This window comes from Pseudophryne corroboree, chromosome 4 (assembly GCF_028390025.1).
Source record: "Pseudophryne corroboree isolate aPseCor3 chromosome 4, aPseCor3.hap2, whole genome shotgun sequence".
Taxonomy (NCBI): Eukaryota; Metazoa; Chordata; class Amphibia; order Anura; family Myobatrachidae; genus Pseudophryne; species Pseudophryne corroboree.
The window spans coordinates 512,149,272-512,167,978 of NC_086447.1; the positions used below are offsets into that span (position 1 = coordinate 512,149,272).

The window sequence follows — 18,707 nt, forward strand, 5'->3', positions numbered from 1 at the left end:
ATGGTCCTGACGGAGTCCCCAGCATCCACTAGGACGTTAGAGAAAATAAGGTATGTGTGTGTGTATAAATATATATATAATACACGACTTACATGATTATAGAGACAGTGCTCTCAGCCAGTCTACAGGAACCGGAGCCTGCAGTGAATTTGCAGGGCTCCATCTACGCTGTGTGACAACGACGGGTTGGTCATGGTCAGACTCATTTGAGCACTGAATAACCTTTCAACATGGAGAGAGTGACATGAAGATGTCAGGAGATTCAGAAAAGCCCAGATGAATTGCTAGCATGGGATTTCAGTGCAATCGGTTATTAAGAAATAATTATATTACATGTTGCAGCATACAGATTCAATTACAATGAAGTTTGATATTAATAAGAAAGAGAATAAAGGGAGGGCTTGGAATGAATAGATGAGGAGATTTCAAGTGCCGGTGGAATAAGTATAACTGGTCTCCAGTTATCTGTTCATCAGAGTTGACTGTTGACATGCAGCATGTCAACATGTTTAGCATGTTGACTTGGTGGTTTAGAGACTTGGTGGTCTAGAGACTTCTGACCTGCTCCAGTGGCAGCGGCGGCTCCTGTGCCTTTTTCCTGGTCCTGGCGGTGCAGTGATAGTCACTTCCGGGTGTGAGCTGTGGCCCTCCAGCATTCCATTGAGCATGTTTCCCAAATCCTTAACCATAATCCTAACCCCTTCAGCAGCCTAACCCTAATCCTCAAACCCACAGCCTAACCACCGGCATCCAGAAACTATCGACATTTCACATGTTGATATTGTGAACCTGTAGACAGTTTGAGGATGTCGAATTAGTACCTATCGTCAGTTTGAACAATGTCGATGTTCTGTTGTTGACATTGTGGTTTCAACTTTATGTATGTCAACATGGTTACTGTCAATAATTCAACCACATACCATGGCAAAGGAGGAAGTGGGGCCCATAATGAATTGTCTACTGTGATCAAGTAATAATTTTATTAGATGTTGTGGATTACAGTATACTAGTAATATTTTATTGTCTATAAATTTACCAAATCCATCTTATGATAACAGGAAGAGTGATTTCCATACCTTTTATTGTGCTGCTGCAACCTTTTCACTACTTTCATCCCGTATACAGTATAGAAAGGAAAATGAAAAATCCCACAAGAAGTGGTAGCTGTACAAATATGCTATGACATTTTCTGAAAATACAAAGTCTTATAATAGAAAACCAGTATGATTTTTGGCGGTGCTGCCCCGCAGACATAATGAACTTGAAGACAGAGGACATTATGTGATAGCCTGTGAGCCTGTATTTAAAAAGTGACAATAATTTATGGGGCAAAAAGAATGGCATCACGCAAATGCCTGTATCTCATAGGCTACTGCATAAGGCCCAGACTGTTGTGACCCTAAAAGGGTCAAAATAGGCTTAGCACAGGGGTGTACAAGTCATTTAATACTGCAGGAGATATCTGTAAAGGTCCATACACACTGGGCGTTTTTGCCCAGCATGTATGCACAGCGATGATGGCTGACATCGCTGGGCTGAAAATCGCTCAGTGCATACACACTGAGCGCGTTTTCCACCCGGCCCAGCGATGTCAGCGGGGGTGAACGGCTTTCCATGGCAGGACGCTATGGAAAGCCGCCGTACATCTACTGGCAATACCAGCTGCCATCGATGAAGCGGGAGCGCGCATCAGCACTCATCGCTCATTGCCGGGGCATACACACTGGGCGGTTTTGAGCTGAAAGCAGCTCAAAACACCAAAAGTGATCTGCTTTCAGATCAAAATCGCCCAGTGTGTATGGGCCTTAAGTTATATATTGGTGTTTCTCTTTCAAAATGTGCACTGTTTGTTGTTCTTTTGTTTTAATTGAGTAATACTCTTTTCACAGCACTATGCTGGGTTGCACCTGGGATTTTTATTCGGTCCTGCCTGGTGCGACCCGGCTGAGACCCCTTTCAGGCTGACGGCCAGACCCGGCTTGTTGCAGGGTTAGTGATGTCACCACTGGTGGTACTTGGAGATGTGATGATCTGAGGGACATTAAACCATGAGGAGTTTCAGTGTTGATCCCTTTAATAATGTGTTGGTACTGTATTTCCCCCCTTAAAGCAGTCAGATTAATTTTTAACAGCCAATAGTAGTTAAATGGGAGGAGTTTTTGCCTTCAACAGTGGTCAGAGAATCTGCCTCTTTATTCCAGTTTTCCCACCTGCCCACCTATTTTTGTGTATGGTTTCTTAGTGTGTGTGTGGCAGTAAAGAACGGTAGTTTGATAAGTTTTAAGTTTAGTGGGTGCACTCTCCTTGCACTGGGATATGGCGTAAACTTGTCCTGGATGGATAATGATTACACCACCTGAATGGAGAATTGAACACCAATTGAACACACTGTTTTCTGTGTTTTTATTCTTAGTGGTTAATATATACATACACATATATATATATATATATATATATATATATATATATACATATATAGGTCAGCAGCAGACGCTGCACTCCAGGTGCCTAACAAAAGGGACTCTTTAGGCAGGCAATGTGAATAACGATGTTTCAATGCCGGTTTTATTCAGGCATTTTCCTCGGGTGCTGTTTCTTGCACACATCGCTAAAAAGTCTAGTTACTGCACTGGTTAATATGCTTGAGTTACTCTACAGCACAAGCGCAATTATATTTCAATGTCAATTTTTCTCTCTGGATAAAACCGGTTTACATGAAAACCCCTGCTCACCTGCCATTCTTCTAACCTTTTGACAGATGCTTCAGGGAGAGTGGTGCAGGAGATGCAGTTGGGGCTAGCAGGGGGTGGGGAATGCTAGGATGACACAGAGCCCCAGGGATAAGAGTGCATCCCCCCTTTTGCCAGCCAATGGGTACACTGTAGAGAGAAGGAGTACAAGTACTCTCAAAGGAAGGGGGTCCACCTGTCATTCCAGCGATTTGGATATCACGATCAAGCTCCCTACTGAAGATGACCAAATCTATGGAATGACAGTCAATGCTAAATCCTGAATCCAGAACCAGCAAGTGCCGGCCCATCATGAAAGCCGCAGGGGGACCGGGGGTTTAGGTTTAAGCTGCGGGGGAGAGTTAGGGTTAGGCTACGGGGAGGGGTGTTAGGTTTAGGCTACAGGGAGGGGGAGGGCTAAGGTTAATCACACCCGTGGAGGGTTAGGCTGCGGGGGGAGGGGTAGGATTAAGCTGCAGGGATGGGGTTAGGTTTAGGAGCCACAGGGCAGGGTTAGGATTAGGCTGCATGGGGGAAGGAGGGTTAGGCTGCTGGAAGGCAGGGTTAGGGGGCCAATGGGGCAAGGTAAGTATACTTATATTCCCCCTTCTCAACATCGGGGTGCCGCGGTCGGTATTCTGACTGCCAGTATCCCACCGGCATATCAATCCCAACCCAAATAAACATGGGGACACGTTAAGAATTGGAGAGTGTGACATGGCATGATTGTCAGTAGAGAAAAGATTCTGAACATATCTAGAAAAAGCAGACTGAAGAACTAAGATGGTCACATACAGTACAAGGAAATGAAGTAGAGATCACAGAGAGTAAAGGAACTAAAATGCATTGAGTGAGAGGTTTCTGATGATAAGATTCTGATGTCTCACAGGATAAGTCATGCAAGTGTAAGTACACATGGCCGGTACAGCGAAACTGCGCATGGCTCACTAACTCAGTTACGGTTCCTTGGTAAAGTTGACATTGATGGAGGCCAAAAGAGGATGTTATCAACGTGGACAACACACTGATGGAAATGTGGCAGGGATCCGGATTGAAAGTCGACAGTAACTAGGTCGACAATGTCTAGGTCGACCACTATTGGTCGACAGTAACTAGGTCGACAGGGTGTATAGGTCGACAGGGTCTTTAGGTCGAAATGTTCTAGGTCGACAGGTCAAAAGGTCGACATGCGTTTTTCACAATTTTTTTCTTTTTTTGAACCTTTTCATACTTAACGATCCACGTGGACTACGATTGGAACGGTAATCTGTGCCGAGCAAAGCGAAGGCACCATGCCCGAAGCATGGCGAGCGAAGCGAGCGCTCTCCTCCCCTCACATTTCGGCTTTCGGCGTGACGGGGGCGAGTGGGGCATGATGCCCTGGCCGCCGGCGGCGCCCCCCTCTCCTGGGCCTGCCAAGGCGCCCAGGGCACGTGCCCCACTCACCCTACCCTAGATACGCCTCTGCCTACATATCTTATTTTTTGGGAGGGAATTAAGCCTATTGTTATTTTTTGTCCAGATTTCATAGTCCTACCTCAGTCAGAGCACAGAACAGAATGAACTAGTCATTGTGGTCCAGCAGTGTGAGATGGTCCTAGCTGAATAGAAGTCATAGTAACATTAGTAGGTTATTGCTGACAGTAACTGTCCATACTCCAATTGTAAAGCACAATGGAATTTGCTGCGCTATATAAGAAAGTGTTAACAATAATATTACATTTATTTAATTATGCCATTATAAAATTGGTTAGCAATGTTAGTTTGAAGAAGTTAGTGGTAAGAAATAGGCTAGGGTTATTCTTTAGGCACCTCAACTTCCAAAAACTGGTTCTCTCAAACTTACGAAACTTGTAATGCAGATATTTTTTCCACGAGCAATGATTGTGTCTTTGCAAATTCTGCCATTATAAGTTGCTTCTCTCTGATGTTTGCTGCTGTTAAGTCATTCATGTCCTCCTCATGTTTCTTGTTAAATTCTTGCTCATGTACCCTTTTTTCAAAATAGAATTGAATATATATGCTTAAAACTGTTTAAAAATGATTAGCACCTTACCGGTATGAACACATGTTTTATGCCTATAATAGAATATAATCACAGATGTCAAACTAGTTCAAGTCCTGTCTATGACACAAAACCACTCTTTGTGGTCTGTACGCTTGATGAGATTTGCAGTATTTGTTTCTAATCATTGAGCTATGTAAGTTACCATATACTTAGGAGGAGTATCCAAAATACAGCAGAATTTCTAATATTAATGTCAAAGTGTGCCAGTAGATCATTGGCAAAAATGCATGTGGTATTATTTATGAGTAACCATTTTATTTGGGATAATTAACTATGGATTGCTTACCTCCCAACCACACTGATTTAAGCAGGACACAAGCAGGGCTGCAATGACGTGGCATTTGGGAGGTATGACCCAGTTATTTGTGCTCTGCATAGAAGCAGAGGGAATGACAAGTTAATTGTGAGAAACAGGAGGCAGAAAAGGGGCAGCCTTGAGCTTTTCAGCTCTTGACACATCCCTGACTATACACCTCTTTGTGCCCACTCAACGTTATAACATGCTCCACTTTCCTGATACATGCTTATAGTATGTTATTGTATTGTTATAATCAGAAAAGTGGAATATTAGTCATGTGTGTTACTGACATGTGCCTTCATTAGTGAATGTCATGCTATGTAAAATAATTTGCTTCTATGATCTTTATATTATAGCGTATTTTATCTACAACCCAAAAAACTACACAAGCAACACACCCCCTACAGACAAGGGTCAGCCACTGTTGGTTTCACAAGTGAAGTATGCAATAACAGATTACAGTCCATGAGTAGGAGATCACACGTATGACGCTACAAGTGGATGAAGCCAGTCAAATCCATACCTCCGTCTGAATCTGATAGAATAACCCAGTGAATGACCTCTGATAATGACCAAACTTACTGATAGCTGGGAGCCAGGAGCTCACTGTACGCACAATCCTACCTTCTGTTCCCAAGCAATGAATAATATATAGTTGTACACTATGGGAAGGAACCCTTTTCTATACAACTCATTTAAGGAAATTAGCCAATGTACCTTATTTGCTGATTGGCTTCACTGCGGACTCGGAGAATCTCTTTTCCTTTAAACTCCAGCTCCTTAGTTAAAGTGTTTATGCTCTCATGTAGTATCAGAAGCTCCTTATTAAGATTTGACACGTGTTGTTCTTGATGTCTGAGCTGCTTCTCAAGATCTGCTTTCCGTCCTAAATACTCGGATTCCTATAAAAAAACAAAAAACAAATTTAAACATAAATATTCTTGCTTATTTGCATTTCACATAACTTCATGCAATAAACATTATTCTGAATTATTCTGTAGATATGCAGATTTATACACACGTAAAGATTTCAACCCCAGGTATGTTGTCCCTGTCTTACATGTTATTGGACAGCATTAAGTTTAAATATTGTACATTATAAGAGATATGTGAATTTTCACATTTTAATTAGCAGGTTAACCCATTATATAGCACATACCCTATGAAGGACAAAAAATATGTTTCATACGCATTTGTATATGATCTACTGCTATTCAGTACAAAACTGCTTTATGGAGGCGTGGTTATCACTTTCTTTTACAAGATGCAATAATCCAATCGGTCAGCCATCACTTGTGCCACTTTACATAAGCAGACCCACATGGAGATGCAGATCCACCTAGCTGGTGCAAATACAAATAGATGACAGTTGCCAACATTAGCTTTTTGGTCCTAATTCATACCTCCCAACATGACCCTTTCCAGGAGGGACACAATTCTCTGCTCCTGGAATTCCCTCTTAATGTATGATTGCCGGCACCTGTGCTGAAACACCTTTCTTATCCATTAACCTGCTCAAAACAGGTGCCGGCAATCAGAAATTAAGAGAAGTCCACAAGCAGAGCATTGTGTCCCTCCTGGAGAGGGTCCTGTTGGGAGGTATGCTAATTGCATACCTCCCAACATGACCCTCTCCAGCAGGGACACAATGCTCTGCTTCTGGACTTTTCTCTTAATTTGTGATTGTCTGCACCTATTTTGGACAGGTTAATGGATGAGAAAAGTGTCTCACCACAGATGATGGCAATTATAAATTAAGAGGGAAGTCCAGGAGCAAAGCATTGTGTCCCTCCTGGAGAGGGTCATGTTCGGAGGTATGCTAATTGGCTGATTGCAGAGAGATCTCAGTGCTTCTGTCATGGTTGTTCCTTTAGTATATGAGTTTGTGAGTGCAAACTAGAGTTAATTTTTGCTACTTTCATATATTCATGTATAGATAGTACCCCTTTAAACAGAAGGTCAGATTACTGGGTGTTACATGTGCTGTCTGCAACTCTGTTCTGTCAGTTTAATTGCAGCTCTATTCTGTCTGCTTTATTGCTGTAGCAACAAACCTGTTGGGAGATGCTTTGTTACCTTACTCCAGCATGTGGTTTCTTGTTAAAGTCAGGAGCTTTGTGGATGTGCAGCAGCACAGTTGCACAGAGTTAGTAATTAAAGGGGGCTTGTCTGTACTGAACCTTGTCATTGGTTAGTACTCCCTTTATATTCCCATTCTGCCCATTATTCCCTGCTAGTCATAAATCCTGTTTGCCATGAAAGCCTTTGGAGCTCTGGTTTATAGTCTTGTCCTGTGAGATCCTGTGCTAAAGTGTCCTTGCCAGACCCAGTCCTGTCTGGCTGATATGTGTATTATTCAGTCCTGATTCCACTGGGTGTTATACTCCTGCTATTCACTAGTACCTGCCAGTCCAGTCTTGTCTTATCCAGTCCTGATCCCACTGTGTGTTATACTGCTGCTATTCACCAGTACCTGCCAGTCCAGTCTTGTCTTATCCAGTCCTGATCCCCGTGTGTTATACTCCTGCTATTCACCAGTACCTGCCAGTCCAGTCTTGTCTTATCCAGTCCTGATCCCCGTGTGTTATACTCCTGCTATTCACCAGTACCTGCCAGTCCAGTCTTGTCTTATCCAGTCCTGATCCCACTGTGTGTTATACTCCTGCTATTCACCAGTACCTGCCAGTCCAGTCTTGTCTTATCCAGTCCTGATCTCACTGTGTGTTATACTCCTGCTATTCACTAGTACCTTCCAGTCCAGTCTTGTCTTATCCAGTCCTGATCCCACTGTGTGTTATACTGCTACTATTCACCAGAACCTGCCAGTCCAGTCTTGGCTTATCCAGTCCTGATCCCCCTGTGTGTTATACTCCTGCTATTCACCAGTACCTGCCAGTCCAGTCTTGTCTTATCCAGTACTGATCCCCCTGTGTGTTATACTCCTGCTATTCACCAGTACCTGCCAGTCCAGTCTTGTCTTATCCAGTCCTGATCCCACTGTGTGTTATACTCCTGCTATTCACCAGTACCTGCCAGTCCAGTCTTGTCTTATCCAGTCCTGATCTCACTGTGTGTTATACTCCTGCTATTCACCAGTACCTGCCAGTCCAGTCTTGTCTTATCCAGTCCTGATCTCACTGTGTGTTATACTCCTGCTATTCACCAGTACCTGCCAGTCCAGTCTTGTCTTATCCAGTCCTGATCCCACTGTGTGTTATACTGCTGCTATTCACCAGTACCTGCCAGTCCAGTCTTGTCTTATCCAGTCCTGATCCCCCTGTGTGTTATACTCCTGCTTTTCACCAGTACCTGCCAGTCCAGTCTTGTCTTATCCAGTCCTGATCCCCCTGTGTGTTATACTCCTGCTATTCACCAGTACCTGCCAGTCCAGTCTTGTCTTATCCAGTCCTGATCCCACTGTGTGTTATACTCTTGCTATTCACCAGTACCTGCCAGTCCAGTCTTGTCTTATCCAGTCCTGATCCCCCTGTGTGTTATACTCCTGCTATTCACCAGTACCTGCCAGTCCAGTCTTGTCTTATCCAGTCCTGATCCCACTGTGTGTTATACTCCTGCTATTCACCAGTACCTGCCAGTCCAGTCTTGTCTTATCCAGTCCTGATCTCACTGTGTGTTATACTCCTGCTATTCACCAGTACCTGCCAGTCCAGTCTTGTCTTATCCAGTCCTGATCCCACTGTGTGTTATACTCCTGCTATTCACCAGTACCTGCCAGTCCAGTCTTGTCTTATCCAGTCCTGATCTCACTGTGTGTTATACTCCTGCTATTCACCAGTACCTGCCAGTCCAGTCTTGTCTTATCCAGTCCTGATCTCACTGTGTGTTATACTCCTGCTATTCACCAGTACCTGCCAGTCCAGTCTTGTCTTATCCAGTCCTGATCCCCCTGTGTGTTATACTCCTGCTATTCACCAGTACCTGCCAGTCCAGTCTTGTCTTATCCAGTCCTGATCCCCCTGTGTGTTATACTCCTGCTATTCACCAGTACCTGCCAGTCCAGTCTTGTCTTATCCAGTCCTGATCCCCCTGTGTGTTATACTCCTGCTATTCACCAGTACCTGCCAGTCCAGTCTTGTCTTATCCAGTCCTGATCCCACTGTGTTATACTCCTGCTATTCACCAGTACCTGCCAGTCCAGTATTGTCTTATCCAGTCCTGATCTCACTGTGTTATACTCTTGCTATTCACTAGTACCTGCCAGTCCAGTCTTGTCTTATCTAGTCCTGATCTCACTGTGTGTTATACTCCTGCTATTCACTAGTACCTGCCAGTCCAGTCTTGTCTTATCCAGTCCTGATCCCACTGTGTGTTATACTGCTGCTATTCACCAGTACCTGCCAGTCCAGTTTTGACTAGTCCTTGTCTATTGTGTGCCTATCTGTCCAGCTTTAACCCACTCCAAACCAGGTGGGTGTCTACTTCAGCATATTCCTTGTACTTGCCCTGCCTCCAATAGTTTCCTTGTCCACAATAAGACCTGGAGGCATCTGAGTACTGGGTGGACTTAATCCACCTAGGAAAGGCGGCTGCTGAAGGTGAAGCTTTAGTATACAGGAGACTTGAGGATTGCTGGGCTTGCATAACACTCCATCCAGATACATGCCCCAGATCGTAATACTGGGTTACGAAGTTCTACCCAATAATTTGCCGATAAACACAGGTCCTTTGTCTGTGTGAAAGAGTCAACCCGGGTTGAAATTCCCAGGAATGTACCAGGGTCGGTGACCTGGGAATTTCGATAAAAGATGATCCTTTCACACAGAAGAAATACTCGTGTTGATCTGTAAATTAGCGGGTAGAACTGCTTCACCTGGTAATTTGCTTCCCTGTGTGAAAGGGGGGTCAGGCAGGGACCGGCAAATCTACCCAGCACTCAAATGCCGGGTAAAAGCCGGGATTTTCAGACATTTCAGTATATATAAAATTATACCAGCTATATTAAGACGTGTTTATTTAAATCAATATGGGTACAAATTTTTTCAAAGACGAAAAGAATTGGTCTTTTAGTGGCTCACAGCAGAAAGGTAAGTAAAGTAAAGGTAAGTATTATAAAATTCTGAAATCACTTTGGTCTTCTGTGTCTTATTTGTATTGTACCATTACAGGATGTATGTCCTCCCTCCACTGTATAGGAGTATAAAACGAGATTTATGGTAAGAACTTACCTTTGTTAAATCTTTCTGCGAGGTACACTGGGCTCCACAAGGATTGGACAATGGGGTGTAGAGTAGGATCTTGATCCGAGGCACCAACAGGCTCAAAGCTTTGACTGTTCCCAGAATGCACAGCGCCGCCTCCTCTATAACCCCGCCTCCCTGCACAGGAGCTCAGTTTTTAGTTAACCAGCCCAATGCAGTAGCAGGAAAAGAGACGACAACGGTTAGTAGCCACATACCCCACACTCTCACGACATGAGAAGTGTCAGCGGCTAAAGCCATACCAACCCAAAGAAGCTAAGTGCGTCAGGGTGGGCGCCTTGTGGAGCCCAGTGTACCTCGCAGAAAGAGATTTAACAAAGGTAAGTTCTTACCATAAATCTCGTTTTCTGCTGCGGGGTACACTGGGCTTCACAAGGACTGGACAATGGGGATGTCCTAAAGCAGTTCCTTATGGGAGGGGACGCACTGTAGCGGGCACAAGAACCCAGCGTCCAAAGGAAGCATCCTGGGAAGCGGCAGTATCGAAGGCATAGAACCTTATGAACGTGTTCCCGGAGGACCACGTAGCCACCTTGCACAATTGATCTAGGGTCGCACCACGTTGGGCCGCCCAAGAGGGTCCAACAGACCGAGTAGAATGGGACGTAATGTGAGCAGGAGCTGACAGACCAGCCCTCACATAAGCATGTGCAATCACCATGCTAATCCATCTAGCCAGGGTCTGCTTGTGAGCAGGCCAGCCACGTTTGTGAAAGCCAAACAAAACAAAGTGTTAGGATCTCCTGCTCTGTGCTGCCACGTCGCCATGGCAACCGGGAGGCAAGTGTTAGCGAAGTAACCTGAGCGCAGCTGATACTCCGGTCCGGGTTTTTACTGTGTAGTGGTTACAGGCTCTGTGCACGGCAGGGAATCCGGCGCTGGTTTTGTGCTCACAGTCTGTGAGGTCTGAGTGGGGCGTGGACAGCACCTGCTATATAAACTATCCTCTCAGGCTAGGCAAATGCTGCTGAATCTTTGTTTGTTAGTCAGTTCCAGAGAGTTAGCTAGTACTGTGTGACTTTGTATTTACTTGTTGCTTACTGCGAATAGGCCTTGGGATTCGGTACTTCATTCTGCCAATCCGGACCTAGCAGTAAGACTGGAGTCAGTTGTTTGACCTGCTGGGGTTCTTTTGCTATTCTGTGAACCCAGCAGGTTTGCGGCTGTACTCTCAGACCTGCTTGCTTAATCCTCCCTCACTGTGCAGGGCGTCCAGGTGTCAGTTTAGTGGCAGTAAGCTGAACCTGTGCCCTGCAAGTGGGGGTTAGGATTGTGGATACTCTCCTTGTGTCTATATTTCTATCTCTGACCAAGGAGTTTATTCCCACACCCGTTGGTAACCCTTTGGGGTTTTTTCTGTTGCTCTTAGCAACATCATTTCAGGTGCTCCACATGTTAAATCACTACACATCGCTTCATTGTCCGCTCTATTCCATCTGAGCACTCCTGACACTAGGGAGACACCCAATTCCTGAGCCTTTGGGCTTCTCCGTTCACTTTGTGTTTATTAGTTATTCCATCACCTCCTGTGTATGTTATGTTATACTGTCTGTGAGTTCGTTTGCTTCGCTTCCCTCTCTGTTCATACACCGGTATACTCCTGTTAGCACTGGTGTGCGTAACATATTCAGCAGCCCTACTCCTGTTGAAATTTTGTGGGAATATGGAGCATACCCCTCAAAATACTTTGCAACAGGTGGTCGATCAGGTGCAGGTCCTGACTCGACAATTTAATGAGATGTCCATTAAAATGAACACCCCGCAGGCCGCTAGCGGAGCTCCCGCAGCAGCAGCGGCTAGTTCAGGGGTTAAGGAGCCGAAAGTAAATCTCCCGGATCGTTTTTCTGGAGACCGCTCGCAGTTCTTTTGTTTCAAGGAGAGCTGTAAGCTATATTTCAGGCTTAGGCCCCAGTCTTCTGGGTCGGAGATTCAGCGGGTGGGCATGGTGATTTCCTTGCTACAAGGAGACCCACAGGTCTGGGCATATGGGTTACAGCCTGACTCTCCGTCGCTTGAAAGTGTTGATGCTTTTTTTACGGCACTGGGCATTTTGTATGATGACCCTGACAAGATGGCTTCAGCCGAGGCTCAGATTACGGTTCTTAAGCAAGGGCGACGGCCAGCTGAGGTTTATAGTACGGAGTTTCGGAGGTTGGCTCATGATACCCAGTGGAATGACCCAGCCCTGAGAAACCAGTACCGAAGGGGCCTTTCTGACCAGATAAAGGACCAACTGGTACAATATCCCTCGCCTGATAGCTTAGATCAGCTCATGCAGTTATCCATCCGGGTGGATAGACGGCTGAGAGAGCGTAGGCTTGAAAGGGAGACCGCAGTTTCCTTTTTTCCCAAGGGAATCTCAGACTCTGAGGAATATTCAGAGGAGCCTATGCAGATTGGGGCTACCCGCCTCTCCTCGCGTGAGAAGACGCGGAGGAGACAGCAGGGTTTGTGTTTGTACTGTGGGAATAAAGGTCATGTTGTAGTATCATGCCCAGAAAAAACGGAAAACTTCAGGGCCTGAGGGTGATGGGAAATATCCTGTCAGGCCAGAAGTCAGAATTTCCTAAAAAGACTTTTCTCATTCCGGTGACTTTGGAGATCCTCGGTCAAACTGTCAAGACTGAGGCCTTTGTTGACAGTGGGGCGATGGGGTTTTCATGGACCGTCAATTCGCCCTGGAACACTCTGTTCCCTCAGTACCTTTGGCATCAGAGATTGAGATCTGTGGGTTAAACGGGGAACCATTGTCCCAGGGTAAAATTACCTCCTGCACCAGCCAAATTCCTTTGTTTATTGGAGCCACACACTCTGAAAAATTGTCTTTTTATGTGACTGTCTGTTCTTTTGCCCCATTGGTTTTGGGGTTACCCTGGTTAAGGGCCCATAACCCTCAATTTGACTGGGTCTCTGGGGAGATTCTTAGTTGGGGTAGTGATTGTTTCAGGAGTTGCTTGAGCCTTCCAGTCAGGCTCTCGCAGCTAAGTTTGCCAGGATTGCCAGGATGTTATGCAGATTTTGCGGATGTGTTCTCCAAAAAAGTTGCGGAGGTACTACCTCCCCATCGCCCCTATGACTGTGCCATTGATTTGTTGCCGGATGCTAAGCTTCCCAAGAGCAGGTTGTACTCCCTGTCACGTCCTGAGACTCAGGCTATGGCAGAGTACATTCAGGAGAACTTGGCTAAGGGATTTATCAGACCCTCACAGTCCCCAGTTGGGTTGGGGTTCTTTTTCGTGGGTAAAAAGGACGGTTCGTTGCGACCCTGCATCGACTTCAGGGAATTGAACCGTATCACGATTAAAAACTCGTACCCACTGCCTCTCATTTCGGTTTTGTTTGACCAGCTTCGTACTGCCACCATTTTTTCTAAGATTGACCTACGCGGTGCTTACAATCTAATCCGAATAAGAGAGGGGGATGAATGGAAGACTGCCTTTAATATCCACTCAGGGCATTATGAATATTTGGTGATGCCTTTTGCCCGGCAGTCTTCCAGGAATTCATGAACGATGTGCTCAGGGAATATTTGGATAGATTCTTAGTTGTTTTTCTAGATGACATCCTAATCTCTCATTCCCTGGAGGAACATCGGAAGCATGTACGCTTAGTCCTCCAGAAACTCAGAGACCACCAGCTTGGGGCGAAGCTGGAGAAGTGCGAGTTTGAAGTCCAGCAAATCGCATTTCTAGGGTATATTATCTCCTCAGAAGGTTTCCAAATGGAGGTTTCTAAGGTACAGGCAGTCCTGGATTGGGTGCAGCCCACTAGTTTGAAGGCGCTTCAGCGTTTTCTGGGCTTTGCGAATTTTTATAGACGGTTTATCGCTGGATTTTCGTCTATAGTGGCCCCCTTGGTGGCACTCACTAAGAAAGGGGCGGATGTTGCTCACTGGTCTTGTGAGGCCAAAGCGGCTTTTGCCCGTCTCAAAAGGGCATTTTTCTCGGCCAAGGTGCTGCGACACCCAGATCCAGAGCGTCCTTTTGTGGTAGAAGTGGATGCCTCTGAGATAGGTATTGGGGCAGTGCTCTCTCAGATGGGGGTGTCTGATAATCGCCTTCATCCCTGTGCTTACTTTTCCCGTAAATTTTCGTCTGCCGAGATGAATTATGATGTGGGTAACCGGGAATTGTTGGCTATAAAGGATGCACTCGGGGAGTGGAGACACTGGCTTGAGGGGGCTAAGTTTGTGGTCTCAATTCTCACCGACCATAAGAATCTGGCATATTTAGAGTCAGCGAAGCGGCTCAATGCCAGGCAGGCACGATGGGCTTTGTTTTTTGCTCGCTTTAATTTTTTGATAACATATCGCCCTGGGTCAAAAAACATCAAGGCTGATGCGCTCTCGCGGAGTTTTGCTCCAGTTCAAGAGACCACCGAGAAGCCATTGCCCATTGTGTCCCCATCATGTATTAAAGTGGGCATTACCCAGGACCTCTTGTCATTAGTCCTTAGAGCACAGGAGCAGGCTCCTCCAGACCTTCCGGTAGGTCTCTTGTTCGTGCCTCCTAGGTTAAGACAGCGAGTGTTCCTGGAATTCCATGCCAAGAGGTCGGCAGGGCATCCGGGTATTGCCAGAACTCGGGAGTTGCTGTCTAGGGCGGTGTGGTGGCCCTCGGTGGCTAGGGATGTGGATCAGTGGGTTCGGGCATGTGACGTTTGTGCCCGAAATAAAACTCCTAGAGGGGTTCCTGTCGGCCCATTACATCCACTCTCTATTCCGTCTAAGCCATGGACCCACATTTCCATGGATTTTGTGGTGGACTTGCCCAAATCCTCGGGGATGACAGCCATTTGGGTTGTAGTTGACAGGTTTTCGAAGATGGCGCATTTCGTTCCACTGGTTGGGTTGCCATCGGCCAGACGCCTGTCTGAGTTATTTATGCAGCATGTTGTGCGCCTCCACGGGTTGCCACTTGATGTGGTCTCTGACCGATAATCCCAGTTTGTGGCCAAATTCTGGAGGGCATTTTGTTCTGATCTCCAGATTTCTGTGAGCTTGTCGTCAGGCTACCATCCACATCTAATGGGCAGACTGAGAGGGTGAACCAGTCCTTGGAGCAGTTCCTCAGGTGTTATGTCTCCAAGTGTCATACTGACTGGGTTGCTCATCTGTCCATGGCGGAGTTTGCCTATAACAACGCGGCTCTTTCTGCTACAGGGATCTCTCCCTTCCTTTGTGTGTATGGGCATCATCCAAAGGCCAATTCTTTTGACCCCCTGGATTCCACGTCTGGTGGTTCCTCTGTTGTTTCGGTCCTTAGGGGTATTTGGAGGAAAGTGAAGAAAGCCCTTGTGTCTGTGTCATTAGTGACCAAAAGGGTTTTTGATAAGCGGAGAAGACCCTGCAGCTTCAAATTAGGAGACTTCGTCTGGTTGTCCACCAAGAATTTGAAGTTGAGACAGCCATCTCATAAGTTTGGCACCCGGCTCATCGGCCCTTATAAGATCACCAGGGTTATCAATCCGGTGGCATTTCAGTTAGATTTGCCCCGTTCATTGGGTATCAATAAAACATTTCATTGTTCCCTTTTAAAACTGGCGGTTAGTAATCCTTCTTCCAGTGGAAGACCTTCTCCTCTTCTGATACGGGGTCAGAGGATTGTGGTTGAAAGGGTTCTTGACTCCAAGATGGTTCGGGGTCGGCTGTCATTTTTGGTGCACTGGAAGGGGTATGGCCCAGAGGAGTGGTCGTGGGTGCGCAGTTGTGATCTTCATGCCCCCAGACTGATACGCTCTTTCTTCTCGCAGTTCCCCGATAAACCCGGTGGTAGGGGTTCTTTGACCCATCGTCAGAGGGGGGGGTACTGTTAGGATCTCCTGCTCTGTGCTGCCACGTCGCCATGGCAACCGGGAGGCAAGTGTTAGCGAAGTAACCTGAGCGCAGCTGATACTCCGTTCTGGGTTTTTACTGTGTAGTGGTTACAGGCTCTGTGCACTGCAGGGAATCCGGCGCTGGTTTTGTGCTCACAGTCTGTGAGGTCTGAGTGGGGCGTGGACAGCACCTGCTATATAAACCATCCCCTCAGGCTAGGCAAATGCTGCTGAATCTTTGTTTGTTAGTCAGTTCCAGAGAGTTAGCTAGTACTGTGTGACTTTGTATTTACTTGTTGCTTACTGCGAATAGGCCTTGGGATTCGGTACTTCATTCTGCCAATCCGGAGACTGGAGTCAGTTGTTTGACCTGCTGGGGTTCTTTTGCTATTCTGTAAACCCAGCAGGTTTGCGGCTGTACTCTCAGACCTGCTTGCTTAATCCTCCCTCACTGTGCAGGGCGTCCAGGTGTCAGTTTAGTGGCAGTAAGCTGAACCTGTGCCCTGCAAGTGGGGGTTAGGATTGTGGATACTCTCCTTGTGTCTATATTTCTATCTCTGACCAAGGAGTTTATTCCCACACCCGTTGGTAACCCTTTGGGGTTTTTTCTGTTGCTCTTAGCAACATCATTTCAGGTGCTCCACATGTTAAATCACTACACATCGCTTCATTGTCCGCTCTATTCCATCTGAGCACTCCTGACACTAGGGAGACACCCAATTCCTGAGCCTTTGGGCTTCTCCGTTCACTTTGTGTTTATTAGTTATTCCATCACTACCTGTGTATGTTATGTTATACTGTCTGTGAGTTCGTTTGCTTCGCTTCCCTCTCTGTTCATACACCGGTATACTCCTGTTAGCACTGGTGTGCGTAACACAAAGAGAGAATCAGATTTTTGAATAGAAGCAGTTTTCTTCACATAGATATGGAGAGCCCGTACCACATCCAAAGACCGCTCTTTGGGAGACAAATCAGGAGAGACAAAGGCCGGAACCACAATCTCCTGATAAAGATGGAATGAAGAAACCACCTTAGGCAAATATCCGGGACGAGTCCTAAGAACCGACCGGTCACGGTGAAAAATCAGATATGGGGAACTACAAGACAAGGCACCCAGATCCGACACTCTTCTAGCAGAGGCAATAGCAAGCAAGAACACCACCTTAAGGGAAAGCCACTTAAGGTCAGCTGAACCCAGGGGTTCAAACGGAGGCTCCTGCAATGCCTCCAAAACCTCCGACAAGTCCCAAGGAGCCACAGGCGTCCCATAGGGAGGTTGGATACGCAACACACCCTGAGTGAAAGTATGAACATCAGGTAAAGTCCCAATTTTTCTCTGAAACCACACCGACAAGGCAGAAATATGAACCTTGAGGGAAGCCAGACGCAGGCCTAAATCTAGGCCCTGCTGCAGAAAAGCCAAAAATTTGGCTGTACTAAACTTGGAAGCGTCATAATTATTAGATGCGCACCAAAGAAAGTAGGAATGCCAGACCCTATGGTAAATCCGAGCAGAAGCCGGTTTCCGGGCCCGCAACATAGTTTTAATGACCTCTTCAGAAAAACCCTTAGCCCTCAAGACGGAAGCTTCAAGAGCCACGCCGTCAAAGACAGCCGGGCTAGGTCTTGGTAGACACAGGGTCCCTGAACGAGGAGGTCTGGGCGTTGTGGAAGTAGAAGTGGATGCTCTGACGATAGGCCTTGCAGGTCTGAGAACCAGTGCCGTCTGGGCCACGCTGGAGCTATGAGAAGCAGATTTCCTTTTTCTTGCTTGAACTTCCGAATTACCCTGGGCAGGAGTGACACCGGAGGGAACACGTACAGCAGCCGAAACCTCCACGGCACCACCAGCGCATCCACGAATGCTGCTTGAGAATCCCTTGTCCTTGCTCCGAAGACCGGAACCTTGTGATTGTGTCGAGACGCCATCAGATCTACATCTGGAAGACCCCACTTTTCCACTAGGATTTGAAACACTTCTAGATGGAGGCCCCACTCGCCGGCATGCACGTTCTGACGACTGAGAAAGTCCGCTTCCCAATTCAGGACTCCAGGAATGAATATTGCCGATATGGCCGGTAGATGGCGTTCTGCCCAACGTAGAATCCGTGAAACTTCCTTCATTGCCAAACGGCTTCGAGTGCCGCCTTGATGATTTATGTAAGCCACTGTGGTGGCGTTGTCCGACTGTACTTGAACAGGACGGTTCTGAATTAAATGCTGGGCTAGGTTCAATGCACTGAAGACCGCCCGCAATTCCAGAATGTTGATCGAGGGGAGAGATTCCTCCTTGGTCCACCGACCCTGAAGGGAGTGTTGCTCCAGCACCGCGCCCCAACCTCTTAGATTGGCATCTGTCGTCAACAGGACCCAGTTGGATATCCAGAAGGGACGGCCCCTGCACAATTGTTGGTCCCAGAGCCACCAAAGCAGCGACAGACGGACCTCCGGAGTCAATGAGATCATTTGAGACCTGATCCGGTGAGGCAGGCCGTCCCACTTGGCTAGAATCAGCCTTTGGATGGGGCGAGAATGGAATTGCGCATACTCCACCATGTCGAATGCTGAGACCATGAGGC

General features: G+C 46.6%; 1 protein-coding gene across 4 annotated transcripts in view; it reads right to left on the reverse strand.

The window, feature by feature from the left end:
- FAM184A (family with sequence similarity 184 member A) overlaps nt 1-18,707 on the reverse strand; it is a 500,388-nt gene that overhangs the window by 27,212 nt on the left and 454,469 nt on the right. For 3 of the 4 annotated variants that reach the window (XM_063917229.1, XM_063917231.1, XM_063917228.1), the window contains 2 exons: nt 5,813-5,997; nt 4,576-4,722 (listed from right to left, as the gene is read on the reverse strand). In XM_063917229.1, coding sequence (XP_063773299.1) covers nt 4,576-4,722; nt 5,813-5,997 — 332 coding nt within the window. The remainder of the gene's footprint in view (nt 1-4,575; nt 4,723-5,812; nt 5,998-18,707) is intronic. The other variant, XM_063917230.1, reaches the window with a different exon arrangement.